This window comes from Lipophrys pholis, assembly GCF_963383615.2.
Source record: "Lipophrys pholis genome assembly, chromosome: 7".
NCBI lineage: Eukaryota > Metazoa > Chordata > Actinopteri > Blenniiformes > Blenniidae > Lipophrys > Lipophrys pholis.
In genome coordinates, this window is record NC_137638.1 from 30,537,388 (window position 1) to 30,555,944 (window position 18,557).

Genomic DNA, 18,557 nt, shown 5'->3' on the forward strand with positions numbered 1-18,557 from the left:
AATAACGTCTACAGACACGATACACAAGTGGTCAAAGATAATATGAAGGGATACCTGTAACCTTGTGTGACCTTGGAATATAGCGTACTTACAGAACGGATGTTTTCAGAGTGGTGAGGGGTGGTACTGTGTGTAACAAGCTTTCAGATGTTAGGAGAGCTTCAGCTACAGCACCGTGGTCGGTCACACACACACACACACACACACACACACACACACACACACACACACACACACACACACACACACACACACACACACACACACACACACACACACACACACACACACACACACACACACGCCGAGGTGACACACTGCCCGTATGAGGCCTTTTGTCAAGTACAGTTTGTTCTAGCTACAGAAAATCACCCATTCTGGCTCATGTGTGCCCAATCAGGTCATACGTGTGAGGAGGAGGGTCACATTACACACATAAAGGAATATCTACCTTCCCTAAAGACAGATTTCGCTTGTTAACATGCGATCTCCAAGGTGTGATAAGCAGTACCGTCCCCTCCGCTGAGATAAATAAGTGTGTTCATGTATAAGAATGGAGAGCGTGATCGTAGCATGATGTGCATCAACATAATCTGAGGTAAACCAGGTGTCCTGTGTCTTGGCCCGTTACAGTCTGAGAACCAGTGCCTTCAGAGGGTGAGAGAGGTAAGTCTGAAAGAAATCATGTAAACTGTGCTCGGCTGCAGTGAAACTTTCACTCGCTTCCTGAAGCACAAGGACCCTAAACTGTAAACCTCAAGGATTATTGAAGGAAACAAAGGGAAAAAAAATAACCAAAAAACACTTAAAGTACTCTACTCATTTAACATTTCCTTTTTTCTAATTTTTTGCAAGGTTTTCAACTTTTTTTTCTCTTGTTTTCGCTCAAGTATAATCACAGGTGACTAACTACAGAGGATAACAGGGTCAGGTGAGTACCATGCTACATCAGGTTTAGAGAAGGCTATTGCAGACAATTCTACAACATGTACAACCACATTTCTTTTTTTTTTTTCCATACGTGTGAGTTACAAATATTTCAAAACATATCACCAAGAAACTAAGTACATACAAGATGTTGAATATTTAGAGTCTTAAAGGACTATCCCTCAGTCAGTAATTGGATTTCATGTTACTTGACTTAAACTGTCCAGTCTTACAGACAAAATCTGAAAAAATGCTATTCAAAAAGTAGCAAATTTGGTCAGTGTCTCTTTTCAAATAGTTACAGTGCTTTTAATGGCTTAAGACAGGGGTCTTTTTTAATCTCACCCAGTGGCAATCTACAGAACTTCAGTGTACATTTGATGACACCATAGCTGCAAAAGTCTTCATGTCAAGTCCAATAGGTAAAACGACAGCTAGTGCTGCCACGTTTATTTCAAAGAAGTATACATTATCAAAAGAAAAACAAAAAACAGATACACATTTATAAACTTTGTTTGTTCTCAACTCTAAGTTTTTGTCGGGACTTTAGCGGCGTGTTTAGGTCTGTGTTTCCTTTTCCGACGAGTCAGTCTGAGACGAGAGGCCTTCAGGAGCCACGCTCTGTTCAAAGTCTTCAGGAAGCTTGTAGCTGAGACTCTCCCGCGTGCCGTGAGCATCACTCGGAGGAGATCTCGTTAAAGTGGCCTTTCAGAACTCCCACTCCAGAGTTTCTTCTCGATTGGCTGCTCTCTCTAGCCTGTGGATGATGTTATTGAGGTTGGCCATTTTCTCATTGCGTCTCTGAGAGCTTCTGTTGAGTTTGGGGCTCTGGAAAGGAGGCAGCGGGTTGGCGTCCAGGCTGTGGTTGGTGCTCGTGGATGGAGGGTTGGGCAGCGTGGGCGAGATGGGGGCGGAGGAGGAGGGGACGGGTGAGACGGACATCATGAGGCCTGGTGAGGAAGCCGCGGAGGGGGAGTTCAGTGAGACCTCCAGGCTGCTGCGGCAGGGCTCGGACGAGGCCTTGAAACTGACGGGGTCAACAGGCGACTTTCCGGATTCTTCCCCCTCGTGTCGAGACTGGCTCGCCCTCTGGGGGCCGTCGATAGAGATGACGGCTGCGTAGAGCCCCTGAGCCTGGCCGCTCACCCCCTCCTCCTGCCTCAGATGGGGCGAGTCCTCGTGCTCGCTTTTCAATGGCGGGAACTGCACGGCCACGGGAAAACTCTGAACTCTCAGCGGTTTGACGAAGCCCTCTCTCCCCTCTTCGCCATCGTCCTCTCGGTCCGGCGCCTCCTGTTTGACATGAGGCAGTGCTGTGCTGGCGCTGAGAGGAAGGCTGGCGTGGAGTGAAAGTCCTGAGGGCGGCTGTAGCCTCCTCTCCTCGCCGTCCGAGTTCGGGCTTCGCGTTGCCGAGGGTGAATAGCTGTGGTGCTCAGCGTCCGTGTCGTTGTCTGGCAGACCCTCCATCAGAACCTCCCGCCGCATCCTGGACCTGCACGCAAACACCCACTGTTAGACGGCCGTATCAAGCCGACACGTGGCCAATATCTCTGAGTTATTTTCATGTGTTGATTTTATCAACATCTGGACCTAATATCTGATGGAATTACACCAATAAAGTTAAATTTAATGAGCATTTTGATGAAATTAGCTGCCATAAATCTTGGAATTATACATCTTACCAAGACTAGTTCTTGAGGTCCCACATTAATGTGTGAGCTGCTTGTTTGATCACACTTCTCCAGCAAATGAGAAAGTATTTTTCCTTTGTGGTAGAAGCACTGAAGAGGTTCCCAAACTTCTTTTCACCGACGGTCAAATACAGAATAATAATCAACATTAGTAAGTAGATTGCTAATACTGCATTTATTTGCTTTATCCTTACATATTTTCCATTTCTTTAGTTTTGCTACTTCTGTTTACCAGGGGCAACATTTTTCTTTGATTAGCTTGGTTTAAGTGGTTGCAGCTCCATCTAGTGTTAAGACTCAGAAGTACAGTATACGTTCATTATTACCTCCGCCATGGACATAACATCATCGGCATATACTGTATTTATTATCTGTATGTCTGTTAGCAAGATTACGTCAAAACTACTGAATATTTTTTGTCAAAATATTCACCACAGAAGACGTTAGGCCATAGAAGATTCTATAAAACTTTGGAGGGGAAACCTTTTTTCCAGGTCAATCTTTGATTCTCTGATTTCTCTTGTTATATTATTGATATATTGCTTCAGTCATAACCACGGCTGTAATTTGGACACCTCCCAAGTATTTGGTCATAATTTGGCCGCCTGGGAGGAAAGATTAAGTTTTTGTAGCTCTCATCGCTGACGTTAAAGTAAATTTTAGACATAAAGCATAATCGCAAAGTTATTTCAACCTATATATTCAATATTCATGTGCAAGTATGAAATACATGTATGATTAAAAGAAAAAATTATAATTTGGGTCAAGAACAAATGACACGATTAGAAGAACTACTAACACTAAAATATAAACTTACAGGTATGGCAATTAATCAAAACTCAATTTCAAACATTGCAAAACTTAACACAAACAATTATTCATAATGTTAATAATTTTAGCTCATCATTATATAGAAAATTAAACATGATTCCTGTTGTTTTTTTTCATATATACAAACTTCAAATGCCAGTAGCAAATAAACTGCTTTTTATTTAATTAATTAATTAATTAATTGATTTATTTATGTATTCACTCGAGCAATTCAAGTCTATTACAGGCCTTCATATCTATTATGTAATTAAAATTATTATGTACTTTTTAACAATATTATAATAAAAACATTATTACAGCATGGGACAAAAGGTATGTAATCGGCACCTTCTGTCTTTAATGCATATATTCTATTTTATTTCAAAACTAATTTAATCTGCATATTTCCATTATTCTAAATGATGAATTACAAATTTGACATTTCTTGTATTGCAGTGTTCTCGAGGCCGAAACAGGCTCAGTGGGAAACAAATTATTACACCGGTTTTTCCAAAATAGAGCCAGAATTTGGATGTTTTTACGTTGCGGTTCTGGAGAAACTAAGACACCAGATAATCAGCAAGCAGCTCTGAACTCCCTCGGTCTCATGACTTATAACACATTATACAAGAAACACTATCTTCATGAAGTTGTGATTGAATGAACTGAGTGACTGGAGGACGAGAGGAGCGGCGGACTGGCCTGTAGTTGTGGAACCAGTTGATGACGGTGTTGGTTTTGAGGTGGAGCTGCGAGGCGAGCATCTCGATGGTGTTCTGCGACGGGTACGGCTCCAGCAGGTAGGCCTTCCTCAGGGCTTCCTTCTCCTCAGCTCCCAGCACCACACGGGGCTTCTTCACCTGGCTGTAGGGGCACAGGTCCAGCGACGCCAGTGCCGGACTGACGCACTCAGAGCGGGTGCTGGGCGAGTCGCTGTCCGAGCCGGTGCTCAGCAGACCGTACCTCCTCTTCAGGTAGGCTGCGGGGGGGATGGAGAGTTTCAACATGCGAAAACATTCCAACATACACGTGTAAACATCCCAGCATGCAGTCTGGGTCCCCCCCACCTTTCTTCTCCATCTTCTTCATGGCCCTCAACTTGTCCACATTGTGAGGGTCATTGAGCCAAAGCTGCATGCGCACGAAGGGCTCGCGGCCCTTCAGGCTGAGTTTGTGCCATGGTTTGGGCCTGGACAGGAGGTCCGACACTGAGCCCTGAGTTAGACCCAGGATGGTCTCCCCGAAGAGGCGCTGGCCTGCAGGGAAACCAACACACAGCAAATGTCAGTCTGTCGTCTCTAGAGCTTCATAGGAGTTTCGCCGTGATCTTACACGCACCCAGGTTGTTGTCCGTCAGCACCTCTTTGACCTTCTTGGTGATGGCGTAGGTGTCGAGCTCCGGAGACATGGCCACCAGCTCCTGGATGCCCAGTGGGTTGCTGGGCTGGTGCAGCGCCATGAGGCTGGGGGTGGATTTGCCCCCTTCTGGGTGCGGGGGCAAACCCAAGCCCAAGCCCTCTGGCTGCTGGTTCTCCTTGCTGCTCTCCAGAGAGAGGCTGACGGGCTCCACCAGGGGGCTTGGGTGGTTCTCCACGGGGCTGGGGGGCGGGGAGGGCGAGGACTGGGCCGTCACTGGGCTTTTATCTGGAGGGATAAAGGAAATTGTGAGTTTATTTCATCTCCACATCATTGTCATGTCAGCTGGTGAATGAGTGTGAGCTCTCACCCTGAGCATGGCCCTGGCTGGGCGGCTGGCTGAGGCTCTGGCCCAGCTGGTCCAGTAACCACAGCTGCATGCGGATGAAGGGTTCCCGGCCCTTCTGGGTCAGCTTGCTCCAGGGTTTAGGGCGGGACAGCATGTCACTCACACTGCCCTGAGAGAGTCCCAGCACCTGTCGAACAACCAGAGGTTAACGCTGTGTGGCGGCGAAACACAGTCTGTACAACAACACTGTTAATAAATACCACTGCACATACTGTGTACAGGTAGTCAGGGCATTTAACTTTGTTCCCATGTTATATTTTTAGAGGTCAATTATGCCAATGAAGACACCTCAAAGGTCCTAAGATTGCAGATCCTTTTCTCTTTTCCGTTTCATTTAATAAACTGATTAAAAAGAATAACAAGAATGACATTGTTTTTTGTGTCTTAGGCAACAAAACATGGCCAAAGTCATACTCTTTGACAGATTCTATTCAACCAGGTCATCTGTCCCACTGAGGAAGTAGGCTATAATTTTTTCAATTGCCCTCACACATAGTTCGCTGGGATCGGCTGCAGCGCCCCTGCACAGGATTAAACAATATTGAAGATAGATGGAAGATTATGCTTGGGTAGGGTGGGCTGACACACTGGTAATAGTTTGCTGCATACTCAGAAAAAAATACATTTTGAAAAAAAAACATTAAATGTCTAAATAAACAAGATTGTATTGATTCACTGAGTGAATTTTATTCATGAAGGAAGAAAAGTTTCTCCTCTCATGTGACTTGGATTGTGCACTTCTAGCAAACAACCACTAGAGGGATCCAGCACATCACAAATTTCCACAGTGCTTCAGTTTTCAGCAGAGTTGAACCTGAAGCACATTTCATTAAAAAAAGAAAAGGTGAAAAAAAGTCCACATCTACTACAGGAAACTTGTTATACTTCATCCACTCCAGAGAAAAAAACCCAACAAAAAACAACTTGACACATCACAGAGGTGCCTGGGAAAAGACCCCCAGGGATTTTTTTCTGGAAATAAAGGCACATTTTCTGGGGCTAAACCAGCAGAAGTGATGTAGAACATGAATAAGTTTAGTTCAGGAGGAAAAAAAGGCAAATAAACTACAGAGTTGTAAATTCACAGGCTTTCTGTCATGAGCTCCTCCATGGCTGCATGTCAGTGTTTGAAACGTAACAGCTGAGCAGAGTTCTGCGTGACTGTAAGGACAATATCACATTTTACTGATAAATAGATTCACTTGAACGTGTCAAAATATGTACACATACACTAGAACACATGTGGGTTAATGAGACGGATATCAAAACCATTAGGAGCTTTTAAAGATCTAATAGTAAAGAATGTAACATCTAAAGCGTTTACATGAATACAGTATATTTATTGGTCTCAGCCCTTTTTTGAATAAAATGTTTTAGTATTTTTTACACAAACCAGCTATTGTGACTTTCACAGATAATCTCAATCACAAGATAATGTTATTTTCTAAAATCAAATTTTATATTTGGGTTAAGTTTTTTTTTGGTATATCCTTGAAAATCCTAGTTTAGAATTCGAGTTTTTACAGCAGTGCAGGTGAATTTTAATCTAAATCAAGAAATCACACAGAATATTAAAATATAAAATATGTAAAAATAATATATCTGACATTAATAAATGGGTGATTAATTAAATTCCTAATAAATGTTTTACATTGTATTTTTGATCTGACTGGATCTCATAACCACTATTTGTAGGCAAAAGTACAGAAATGTGAGATATTTCAATGTTTGCGAATGTCTGTAGAAGTTGATAATAACTCAACAAATTCCAAAAATGAAGGTATTTTTACAGTCGTCAAGTTGTAAATATTATCGTAAATATTATTTGACCTATTCTTTTAAACAGATAATGTATAATCATTCCTTGCGTAAACTCCAAAGTGTTCGACAGTGACAATTCTTTTGTGTAAATGGCAGTTTATTATTTTTCTAGGAGTATTTATAGGGGTTTTGTGGTGTAGTGGTTTTCACGTTAACCTCACAGAGATGCAGCCTGAGCTTTCTGGACAGATTGCATGTTCTACTTGGAGTTTCTCTTCCCACAGTCCAACAACATCTCCACAGTGTGATGATCCGTCCAGATGTGGCTTCACACAGTCCGCTGGGATCGGATCAATTTCCCCACAAGCATGAACCGGATGACGCTGGATAGAAAATGGATTGACTTTGTGCTGCATTTCCTTGTGTATTGATTAAATCATTGAATAAGTCATTGATTTATCCATTGATTAAATTATTGCTTCATCCATTGATTTAGTTATTGATTCTTCATTGACCGGTTTATTGATTGATTGATCCATTCGGTACGTTTTACTTTTATAAATATTAAAAGAGAAGTCAGTGCCTGCTGTCCTACTTAAATAAAGAAGCTGAATCAGTATTTCTGCCTGAGCAGGTTACTCTATTACACATGTATCTGTGCTCGTAGTTGAGTAAAGTATATGTGAGTGAGTGTGTCTATATGAGGAAGACTGTGGTGCAGTAAAACCCGCTCTCAGAAGTTTTTTAAGGGCACAAATGACGGCTCATCCAAAAGTATTCCGCTCAGATAAAAACAGTGGTAATGGCCTGGACGACAAGAAAGAGACAAAAAAATAAAAAACAGGATTCAAAGGGAAGTTTAAAAAAAGAAAGAAAGGAAAACCCTGCTGCTGTTCCACATTTGGATACAAGCAGCTGAAGGCTTTCAGGACAATGCTGCACAAGGAGGGTAATAAAAAGGTGACGTTTTCAGACGCCTGGTGCAAAGCAAGCTTTTCAGACTGATCGCAATTTTCTTCAACAGCGGCAACGCCACCTACACAAAGCAACTGTTGGTTTGATCATCGTATAAACAGTCAAATGTGATGTTTGTGGTGTGATGGTGTGGGACTCCATATTATCATTATTATGATGGGAAGCATGAAATCTGCTCCGTGAAGAGAAATATCCGAGGAACGAGTGAGAACATTTCCACTGCAACGTGAAACACTATTATCAAACGATAAAAAGCTCAGGGCTGCAGACGCTTCTGCTGTAGAGCAGAGGCCTGTTATTACATCTGAAGGAGGCAATTATTTCATTCACACTGATGAGTTTTTGCTTTGTTTGCAGGAATAATTAAACTGCGTTTATTGAGGTTAGTTTGATATTTTGTGTTTTTTGAATTTCTCAAACTATTGCAAATACTACTTTTACATTTTGAATGTTTTGTGAAAATATACAGAATTTAATCAGAAATGCAGATCATAATCATTAATGCATTTTGTGTAAAAACCAGAAGAATTATAATTTTGAGAAATAAAATAAGTAGATTTTAAATCAATATGTATTAAAAGGGTTAAAACATAAAATGAGCTAATGTACAAATCTATAAGAGCATGCAATTGTTGCAAGTACTGAAAAATCTAAAGTTCCATCCTTTAAGTGTTGAGGGATTTAATATTCAATTCCTTATTTTTATGATATTTGTGAAAACAGTATAAAAACACTATTTTATATTGACAAAGGCAGTCTGAATGATTAAAGTTATTACGAATGACAATCAGATTCAAACATTTCATGATGAAGTACTAGCATCTATCAATCCTTAAACTCTATCCATTTTTAAAGTAGCCTAAATATGACAAACAATACACCCCTCTGAGTTATGTTTGCAACACAGACATACTCCGTATTGCACGATTTAAAATCATGATCAAGCATAGTGTGAGTTTTTTTTCTTCTATCACGTTTTCACTTCGAATTCAGCAATCATCCACTCCGACACTGTGCAAGAGATGTTTTGCCAAAGCAGTAGAAAAAAATACCAGACAGTTTGAGGTATAATGAGAAATGCAGAGAAATTTTCTTTCAATTCTATAAATTCAATCAGCAGCACTTTTAACAATGTTTAACACAACTATTTAATTATGTGTTATCTGACAGTCACCATTGTTAGTTTGGAAGAAAGAAGAAGAAATGTAGATCAAATACAACATCTGCATTTCACCTAATAAAGGGTTATGGTCAGCAGAGTTCATATATTGTCAACATATTGTTAGTCTCATAGTTTTTCACTGTCGTAGAGAGTCAGACCAATTAAATAGCACCATCATACCTGTACATTTACACTCTAAAGTTTTATTTTCTGTGTAATTTCTATTTTCTCTATACATTTTTAAAAGTCTATATTTTCCAAATCTGAACAATTGGAACTAACAATTTGTTTACAAGTCAATGCTTTCTGAGACATTTTTACAATTTGCTTGCTGGTTTGGTGGCCAGATTGGAGCCTCTTGTGGGCTGGTTTTGGCCCACTGGCCTTATGTTTGACACCCCTGCTCTAAACTCACACTCAAGGCACACACTGTTTGCTTCACACCAAGTAGTACATCTTGGTATAATCCCTGATTTCCTCTACTTTTAAAATAGCAAATAGCTGCAGATCCAAAGGATATTAATGAAATATGTTGACTGGTCCCAGTTAAAAGAATAGAATAAATCCATGCAACCAATAATCATGGTTTAATACTTATTTTGTGTACATTACATCATTGCATTCACTCAATCAATTCTCCCTAAACCATGAACTCGTAATGTACTTTATATTTATTGGTTAATTTCAACAGTTCTTGATAACAATTAGGAATTTCTGAATCCAACAAAGATTAAAACCTGTGGTGAGACAGCATGTGCAGCCTGAGATTAGAGTGAATTTCATTCTCAACACATAAGCTTTACTTAAAGAATCATTTATTTTCAATGTTGTGTCTGGTAAAGTGGAAGAAGGAGGGACACAGACCAGAGGGTGGTAGATCCCTCCATCTTCCTTGGCAAATAGCAGCCTGGTCGTTCCTGTGTTCATCTGTCTTATCTCTGGCTGTTAGAAAAGATTCTGGTATTTGAGGGCGGTTTGTTTTGCAGAATGAAAGAGCAACGTCTGACCTTTTCACCAAAGATCCTCTGACAGATGCCGTTCTTCGCCAGCTTCTCTTTCACCTGCCTCGTCAGCTCGATGGTGTCCACCTCCCGGTACATGTACATCTCGTACTGCTCTGGCGTCAGCGGCGGCACGGTGGGCTTCAGGGCGCGGGGGATGTATGCAGGGTAGTAGGAGAGGCGTCCCGGCACGGGTCCCGGAGACTCGCCACTCACCGAGGTGTCCGACTCCACCTTCACCTCCACCGGCCGGCCCAGGCCCAGCTCGTCCTCGGCAGCCGAGGCCTCCTCGCTGTTGGGGAGGCCCTCGCCATTGTCCAGACGGGGCCACGGCCGGTGCAGCGCAGACGGCCCGGACGAGGAGGAAGACAGCGAGGGCGAGACTGAACTGAAGGGACGGGAGCTCCCTCCGAGCCCCAGAGGTCCCCGTTCCTGAGACCAGTGCTGATCAAAGTAGGTACCCGCCTCGCCGATCTCAGACTTGACTTTGCGGATGATGTTCTGGACGAATGCGGCGGGCGACAGGACGCTGAGAGGAGTCTGGGGGCTGCTGATGGAGCTGGCCATGCAGACGCTTACGCAACCCCCTTCTTCCTGTTTGATGGAGATGGGTAGAGGCAGACCCCTGGAGCGCTCGGGCGGCCCCAGACGTTCCACCTGAACCCCTGAGCTGGCTGTCGAGGCCCGCCCACAAACCTCCATCTCCATCAGGGCCTGCTGCTGCGCTTCCATCTCCCGCCTGGCCTGCTCCAGGATTGTCTTTATGGTGTCGTCAGAGCTGCTCCCGGCACCGTTACTGCTTCTCCCCGATGAGCTGTTTAGAGATGACTTCCCATCACCTGAAGAAGAATGGCGCACTTCTTGACACTGATGCTCACACAAATCACCTTTAAAATTCAGACAAATTACTGTGGTGATGAAAATAAATAATAAAAATCATTGTCAATAAATAAAAGAAATCAATCAATAGGGCTTTTAACTCTGAGTTATGACTTGCAGTTTGATCCTCACCTCCCCTCTGGGACTGGATCTCCTTCTTGGCCTGCTCTAGGATATTCCTAATGGCGTCGTCTGACCCAGTTTCAGGAGTTCGGATGCGTGGAGTGATGCTCCCTGCCACAGAGGGTAACAGAAAGAGATAGAGAGCAGGAAAGAGAGAGAGGAGGGGGGTGAGTGGGATGGTTGATCAGAGAGCAGTTCCAAGGCTTTGCTTTTGACTGGTAGATCAATGGCTGCCTTTGAGCGCGTGCTGTCTGAGGTTGCAGTATACGGGAAGCTCAACTTTCAAAAGCTGTGAATCTAGGGAGAAAACAAAGTTTAAAAGTAACACTATAAACATGGCAGAGGAAGCCACGAAGAAGTCAAGGAAAAGGTCCAAGTAGATTTAAACGCTCACAGATCCAGGAGCTAAGCCACCAAAACAAGACGGCACGTTTCCATGTACGTAGTTGCTGCATTAGCTTGCATTAGCTTAAACACTAAAAGGTTATTTCTAACAACTCAAATGTTAGCTTAGTTGCTTTTCAAAAAATATCAGCAAAACACTTATATGAAGCAACCAATTTACTGAATGGAAGTGACATTGTGGAGATTTTAACTTGACTTAGTGAAATAAAATGTTTCAACATGTGTTCATAGGTTCATGAAGAGTCACACAGTCCTATTCTAATCTAATTCGACCTGGCAAGCCACCAAGCAAATTGTAAAAATGTCATAAAAACTGATTGTTGAATTTGTGAAATTATAGTCTTTTTCATCACATATACTCCATGACACAACAAACAAAAATTTTAAAACTTAAATGTAAAGGTTATTATAGCAATATTTTACCAGTCCAGCCCACTTAAGATGAAATTGGGCTTTATGTAGCTCCTGAACTAGAATGAGCCTGCAACTCAGTCATTCATGTCACAAAACTACTGCGCTGACATACAAAGTGTGGGCAGCGGGAAAAAGACCCCCCCCCAAAAAAAAGACAGTTTTGGAATCATCGTTTTACACAATGCAACTTCTCAAGACATCCTGCAGATCTCTAAACAATTTATTCTAAAACACAGAGGATAAAGAAAAAGCACATAATATAATCAAGTGACTTTGTGCTGCATGTGTCCTCATTATTTGAGATTTGAAGGTGTTGAACTTTGTGCTCTGTATATTCCCCAGCTTCCTGTGTTGTGGTGCACTCACCTCTCTGGCGGACCTGGATGGTCCTGAGTGCCAGGATGTTCTGCTCATCAGAGAGGAACTGCTTCATCTTAATGAATGGCTCTTTGCCTTTCACAGTCAGCTTCCTCCAGGGTTTGGGTCTTGCCAGGATCTCGCTGACTGAGCCCTGCGAGAGGCCCAGGACGTAGTGGCCAAACACTCGCTGCCCAATGTTATGCTTCAGCAGCTGCTCCTTCACCTGGAAGGCGATTTCCGCTGTGTCCAGCTGGTCGTCGTCTCCTGCCGTCGAGCTGCCGCTTTCCGACTGGTCACTGGGCAGGCCGGCATCGACGCTGCTCGCACCGGCCGAGCCCTGAGAGGCCGACATGAGGGCAACTTTGGCTGCATAGAGAGCGGTGGGGAAAGCCATGAGGCCGTCCTTTTTGAAGTGAGGAGACAGGAGCTGCTTGTGGAGGATGTGGTCTCCTGACAGCCGGTCCCCGGAGCACGGGGACACAGAGAAAGGACGAGGGAGGTCATGGCTGGAGGAGGACCCGTCCATGGTGGGGGGGGCAGGGCTTGGAGATGCATGACTGTCCGCCTGAGAGGAGGATGAATGGGACCCGGGTGGCCTTCCTGACTCCCGACCTGCATCCTCAGATTGATCATCACCTGCTAACCACAAACAGGAGTCAGGAATTTAAAGACTAACCTAAAGTACTGACAACTCAAAGTAATAGCAATAATTCCCTGGGTTGAAAAGTTGGATTACTTCATGACATAAACATCATGTTTCCTCACAGTAACAGTTTCTGTGAGCTTGAAAAGCCCTCGGACCAACAACATATTTAAGTGCTTGAAAAGAACGGATGTTCCTTGGAAAACCACGACTGCTCCCCAGGAAGCTTACAGCTCCTAGTCGGTGTAATTAAGGTTAACTCTGAATAGCATGGGTCGACTGCAGAGGAATAATCTCCCCAAGGGGATCAATAAAGTAACTTAAGGGTTTTCAGTCCACCTCCTGACCCCCAACAAAGAGAATCACTCTTCATCTGGTCTCTACGATCTGACCTGTTCAACACCAGCGACCGCACCAGGAGTATAATACTCTGACTGACACAGCTTGAGGGTCACAGAGGCACGAAACAGTCCCACCACGGTGAGGTGGGAATCCCATGGGGACTGGGCCTGATCCGACAGGACGGAGCAACAGCAGTTACAGTTTAGGATCAGAAATGTACCTGAGAGAGAAGAAAATGACTAAAGTTCCAGTAAGTGCCAAGATATAAGTAAAGTAAGCAGAGTTTTGAGGAAGATGGCAAAACTCACTGTCTGTCAAAACCCCATAACCTTGTGCACTAAGCTATGTAAACCTTGAGTTGCTGACACAAAAATTAGTTTTGTTTTTTACCGTTGCTGTGCAATATTCGGGTCTTATCCACCAGGTACTTGTGAGATGGAAGAAAGGCCTCTTTATCCAGCAGAAGAGCTTCTGCAGCCTTGGAAGATTCCTGCCAACACACACACACACACACACACACGCACACACACACACACACACACACACACACACACACACACACACACACACACACACACACACACACACACACACACACACACACACACACACACACACACACACACACACAAGCGGTTAGTTTTTGATTAATCAATTACAGTGGCTGTCAATATCTTTATAATGGTTGATAGATCGGAGAGGCATTCTATGGCAGCACCGTACTTCTTCTTCCTTGACACCAGGAGAACATTAAGAGGAAAGCAAAGGTCCACTCTGGCAAATGAAAGACTGGTTTGAAAGCGCTGCGTGAACAATAAAGTGTTGAATACCTTGGACGAGCTGCCGTTTGCTGAAGCCAGCTTCATCACCTTGAGGATACTGTGGTCGGAAACAACGCATGCAGACACAAATTATCTTTTGTATTCATGCAAAAAACATTACTTATCAGCAGTGCATTGCAACAACACCAATCATCACCTGAGCTCAGTTTTAATCTCTTCGTAGTCCATCTGGGATTGCAGTTTAGCTTCTAATCTCTGAAAAGGCATAACAGGAAAATGTTTAACTTTGTATTAATAAGCAACTACTTTTCATCTCTGAAGTGTCGGACCTGCTCACCTCAATAGCTTCTGTTTTATAGGCCAGCTGACGCTCCAGCTCAAGGATCTGATTGGCTGAGGTCTCTTGAACTTCCTGCAGTGTGAACTGGAGCCGCTGAACATTTTCTAGAAGGCGGAGAATTTCACGGTCTTTAGCCAGCATGGCGGCCTCCAGCTGGGGGGGCAGCATGTCGGCTTTCTCGTTCTTCTCCTGACAGGGTGAGATGAAAACAAGGTGTAAAGGCGAAGGAGGGGTGATGGAAAGTGATAAGGGAGTGAAGGCAGTGCTGATGTTGTTCAGACCACTGGAAAGTGAGCCAACATGGCGGCTGTGAGGATGATGAGGTTACAGCTAATGCTGCTCTTTAATTAATTCATAAGGCAGACCAACGATGTATAATTTTCATATTTAAGGCGATCTGACATGTCTCTGTTGGAAGCGCCACAATAGGATGATCTGTATGGCAAAAACTCATTGGAATAACCACTATCTGTACATTCAATAAAAGAACTTGATGATTATTCAAGATGAGGGATGCATATTACAACCGGTGCGTAGATTGTTTTCAGCGCTTATGGTCGATTACGGATACTGATACAGGCACATATATTTCCACTTTAATATGAGCAAACATCAAGTGTCTCCTGAAGAGAATCTAACAGCTCATTACACATGTTTTTATGGTGATGGCCCGTTGGCAGACACAGACATGAAATGTACTGTTTGAAATATACACACGCACTGGGCAAAACAAGGAAACCTCTTCTGTTGAAAACAATTTGGAATTCTTGGAGCATTTTCCATCAAACAAAACTGCAAAATTCATTCAGCTGAAAAAGTTCTGTTGAAAACAAGTCTTGTTTTATCTGAATCATTGTTCACTTCGAGCCAACACTGATATTCAAGGAGAGAATGCACTAAATGTACTAACGATACTAATCGGCACATAGTTGTTGAAATACTCACAGTACAGGAGGCAAATTACACTCGAAAAATACTTTTCTGTGCCTCATAACTGTAGAAAACTTGTGAATAGTTAATACTACAAGTTTTTTTCAATAGTTTCTCCAGTATTAAGTAAAGTCAAAATGTAACATTTTTACTGTGGGTTCAAACGGGAGCAGCTTCTGTATGATTTTGGGTTCGGATGTATAATGAGATATGTAATTGATTAATATCTAGTTAAAACTTAATCATACCAATTAATTTAGTAGTACAGGAAAATTATGGAAATAGGAATAGGAATAGGAAAACATTAAAGATCATATGGCTGCATAATCAAGTAAATGTTACCTATGAGTGAGAGAAGAAATATCAAATGACAGAAAAACCTCAAATTCATTAGTTTTTCAAAGATCTCGAACTTGTTCAAAGTATAAAACATTTCCAAAAAATCTGAATCATGAAAATAATTAAATTCATCCTCTTTATGATAAGACATTAACTTCAAAACTTCCCAAAGTGTCTTTTTTGTAACACCACACACACTTTTGTCTTACATAAAGTAGCCGTTTTTGATAAATGGACTAATATTTTTCATGTTATAAGTAGTGCTGTCAAAAATAACGCGTTCATTTAATTAATTGATTTGAAACGTTCAACTCGTTAAAAAAATGTAGCGTAATTAACGTAGTTTTGTTTACTTCCGTTTTTTTTGGGGGGTTGTTTTGTTTTTCACTCCCTTACCGGAGCAGCCTCATGTGCAGCTCTCTGGGCGCAGCACTGTGACTCCAGAGCAGCACAACAGAGTGGAATAATATTAAGGCAGAAAGTTTCACTTTAAAAAGTTTCCTGACGGCTGATTGAGAAAGTGAAAGTCATTAGCTTTACTTTGAAAAGCCGAATTGGTTGCCATGCTGACCAGGAGCCACCAAACTGCTAAAACTGGAGGAAATACTGGTAAAATATTAATTTCTCCTCTTTCTCTCTTTCCGTGACTCTCATTTTTACTCTGTGTGTGTGTGTGTGTGTGTGTGTGTGTGTGTGTGTGTGTGTGTGTGTGTGTGTGTGTGTGTGTGTGTGTGTGTGTGTGTGTGCCTTACAGTATATTATTGCCACTCTATGTAATAAGTTTACAACTTTGTTTCTAGAAATATTAAAATTCTCAAAGTGGTGGACCTGCACTCAAACAAAACCCTGACTTATGTTAGATGTTTATAAATTAATTCTGTTTTTATTATATTGCTGATCTCAGAGAGAAACAGTTTCACCAAAAGCTAAAAGGATGTTATAAAAATAGTCTTTGAATTTAAATATAGTCTCTGTGCGTTGAGTCGACATTAATTCCGTGGTTTTTTTGAATCGATTGACAGCACTAGTTATAAGATATTATTGTCAGCCCTCACATATAGGTAGCTGGGATTGGCTCCAGTGATACTGAACAGGATATAAGCAGTATAGAAGATGGATGCCACTCAAAGCGCACACAGAAACCATTATTTATTCACGCCAGTCACACCGGTGGTGGTAAGCGACATAGTAGCCACAGCTGCCCTGGGGCTGCTGACAGAGGCGTGGCTGCCATTTAGCGCCTACGGCCCCTCCGACCACCACCAACAACCACCACAACATTCATGCACTGTGGGTAAAGTGTAAGGGTTCTTCTTGTGTCTGTCAAGTCTGCGTCATTTAACTGTTTGTCCCTTCCTGTTTTATTTTGAAGTCTGTCTCGTCTGTGTCTTTGTTCACTTTCCCTTCCTGTTCTCACTCCCTCTGTGTGTCTGATTAGTGTTGATTTGTGTCACCTGTCTGCCCTTCCCTTGTGTATTTAAGCCCATCTTCCTTTTGTCTCTGTGCTCGATTGTCATTGTTGCTTCGTCTTCATGACCCCAGCCTCTTCCTCGTGTTTTCCCTTGTGGACCTCTTTGTGTTTTGGATTCCTCTGTGTACCGACCACTGCCTGGACTTGGACTGCCTCTTTGAACGTCGAACGTAAACTTGTCTGCCCTGATTGCTTAATAAAACCTGCAAACACCAGTTCGTTGTGCGAGTCTGCTTTTGGGTTGTCCTCGGACCCTGACATAAAGTGCCTTGTCCAAGAAAACAAAGACAATGACTTGGATTCGAAACGCCAACCCTTTGGTGATTGGATGACCCACTCTACCGCTGAGCCACGGTCCCCACGGTGTAGTCTGCAGGCAACACTTTGGCACTGAGGTTTTATTATAATTTGAAGTTTTGTCAGTTACACTCACAATAAATTGTTAAAAAAAAAAAGTTTAACGATAATTGTGTGTTACCGCTCAATAAATAAACAAATCATGCAAGGAAAAAGCCTCACTGTTGATTGCGCACTGTTGTTAAGTCCATAAATGCTGTACTGTAACTGCATAGATAATACAAAGCTGTAAAATAAGACATAGCTGCTACTGAATGCCGTAAAATATCCTTTTATATTCTGCTGAAATGTTAAGTATTATCCATCAATTGTATCATTTCATACTTCTGCTTGGAAGTGGCCATTCCAACCCCCCAAAAAACCCTTGGCACATTACAGACCTGATCTGACATTATTCTTACCCTGCTGGTGCCCTCCGCTGGACGGCAGCTCCCTGTGGTGGCACTTTGTCCACTGGCTAACTGCTCCTTTAGCCTCTCCACTTCCCTCTGAGCCATTTCCGCTCTCTGCACACAGACGCGGCATTGCAGAGTTACAGTTTTCATACAGCAGCCACATCAATTGGCTAATGAGATGATCAAGGTGAGGACATATACATAAATCAAAAGGAGGCGGCCGCCCTTGCCCAGAAAGTGGAGTGCAAAGCTGAGCGGGGGCCCGAGCAGACCAAGTGTGCAGCCACTGGTTTATTCTGCTGAGGGGGCTGTTTAGTCAGCCCACTTTATTCCCCAAACTGTTTACCTGCTCTGTCACACCCGGCCTGCTAATTAATGATTCATTTTGAGAACATTTATCTAGGAGCTGCTGGCAGAGAGCGGCGGAGGGAGAAAAAGAGCGTGAGAGGGAAAAGCATGAGGGGAGAAGTAGAAGAAGAAGAAGAAAGAAAACAGAAGAGAAGAGGCATCACCAGGATGGGAAGCAATCAAGGCAATGAGATAACTAAGAAGCTCGGCGTTTGGCGCTCCAGCATCAATCGTGCTCGGCAGTCTCCAGGTCTCTGCTGAGTGGAGCCGTGCTGCCACAGCGTGCCACCAACGGGGGCTCAGGTTTAAACTCACTAATCACACACCCAGGGGAGGG

The 18,557-nt window shown here is 42.9% G+C and overlaps 1 protein-coding gene across 1 annotated transcript in view; it reads right to left on the reverse strand.

The window, feature by feature from the left end:
* Positions 1-1,635: 1,635 nt before the first annotated feature.
* Positions 1,636-18,557, reverse strand: part of cux2b (cut-like homeobox 2b) — a gene marked incomplete at its 3' end in the record, with an annotated part of 142,688 nt that continues 125,766 nt past the window's right edge. Inside the window, exons 10-22 of the mRNA XM_080467499.1 lie at positions 17,879-17,983; positions 14,378-14,569; positions 14,237-14,295; positions 14,089-14,137; positions 13,649-13,748; positions 12,280-12,909; positions 11,104-11,205; positions 10,099-10,931; positions 5,155-5,320; positions 4,767-5,072; positions 4,496-4,684; positions 4,131-4,407; positions 1,636-2,419 (exon numbers count right to left, since the gene is read on the reverse strand). Of these exons, the coding sequence (XP_080323625.1) occupies positions 1,636-2,419; positions 4,131-4,407; positions 4,496-4,684; positions 4,767-5,072; positions 5,155-5,320; positions 10,099-10,931; positions 11,104-11,205; positions 12,280-12,909; positions 13,649-13,748; positions 14,089-14,137; positions 14,237-14,295; positions 14,378-14,569; positions 17,879-17,983 (3,792 nt within the window). The remainder of the gene's footprint in view (positions 2,420-4,130; positions 4,408-4,495; positions 4,685-4,766; positions 5,073-5,154; positions 5,321-10,098; positions 10,932-11,103; positions 11,206-12,279; positions 12,910-13,648; positions 13,749-14,088; positions 14,138-14,236; positions 14,296-14,377; positions 14,570-17,878; positions 17,984-18,557) is intronic.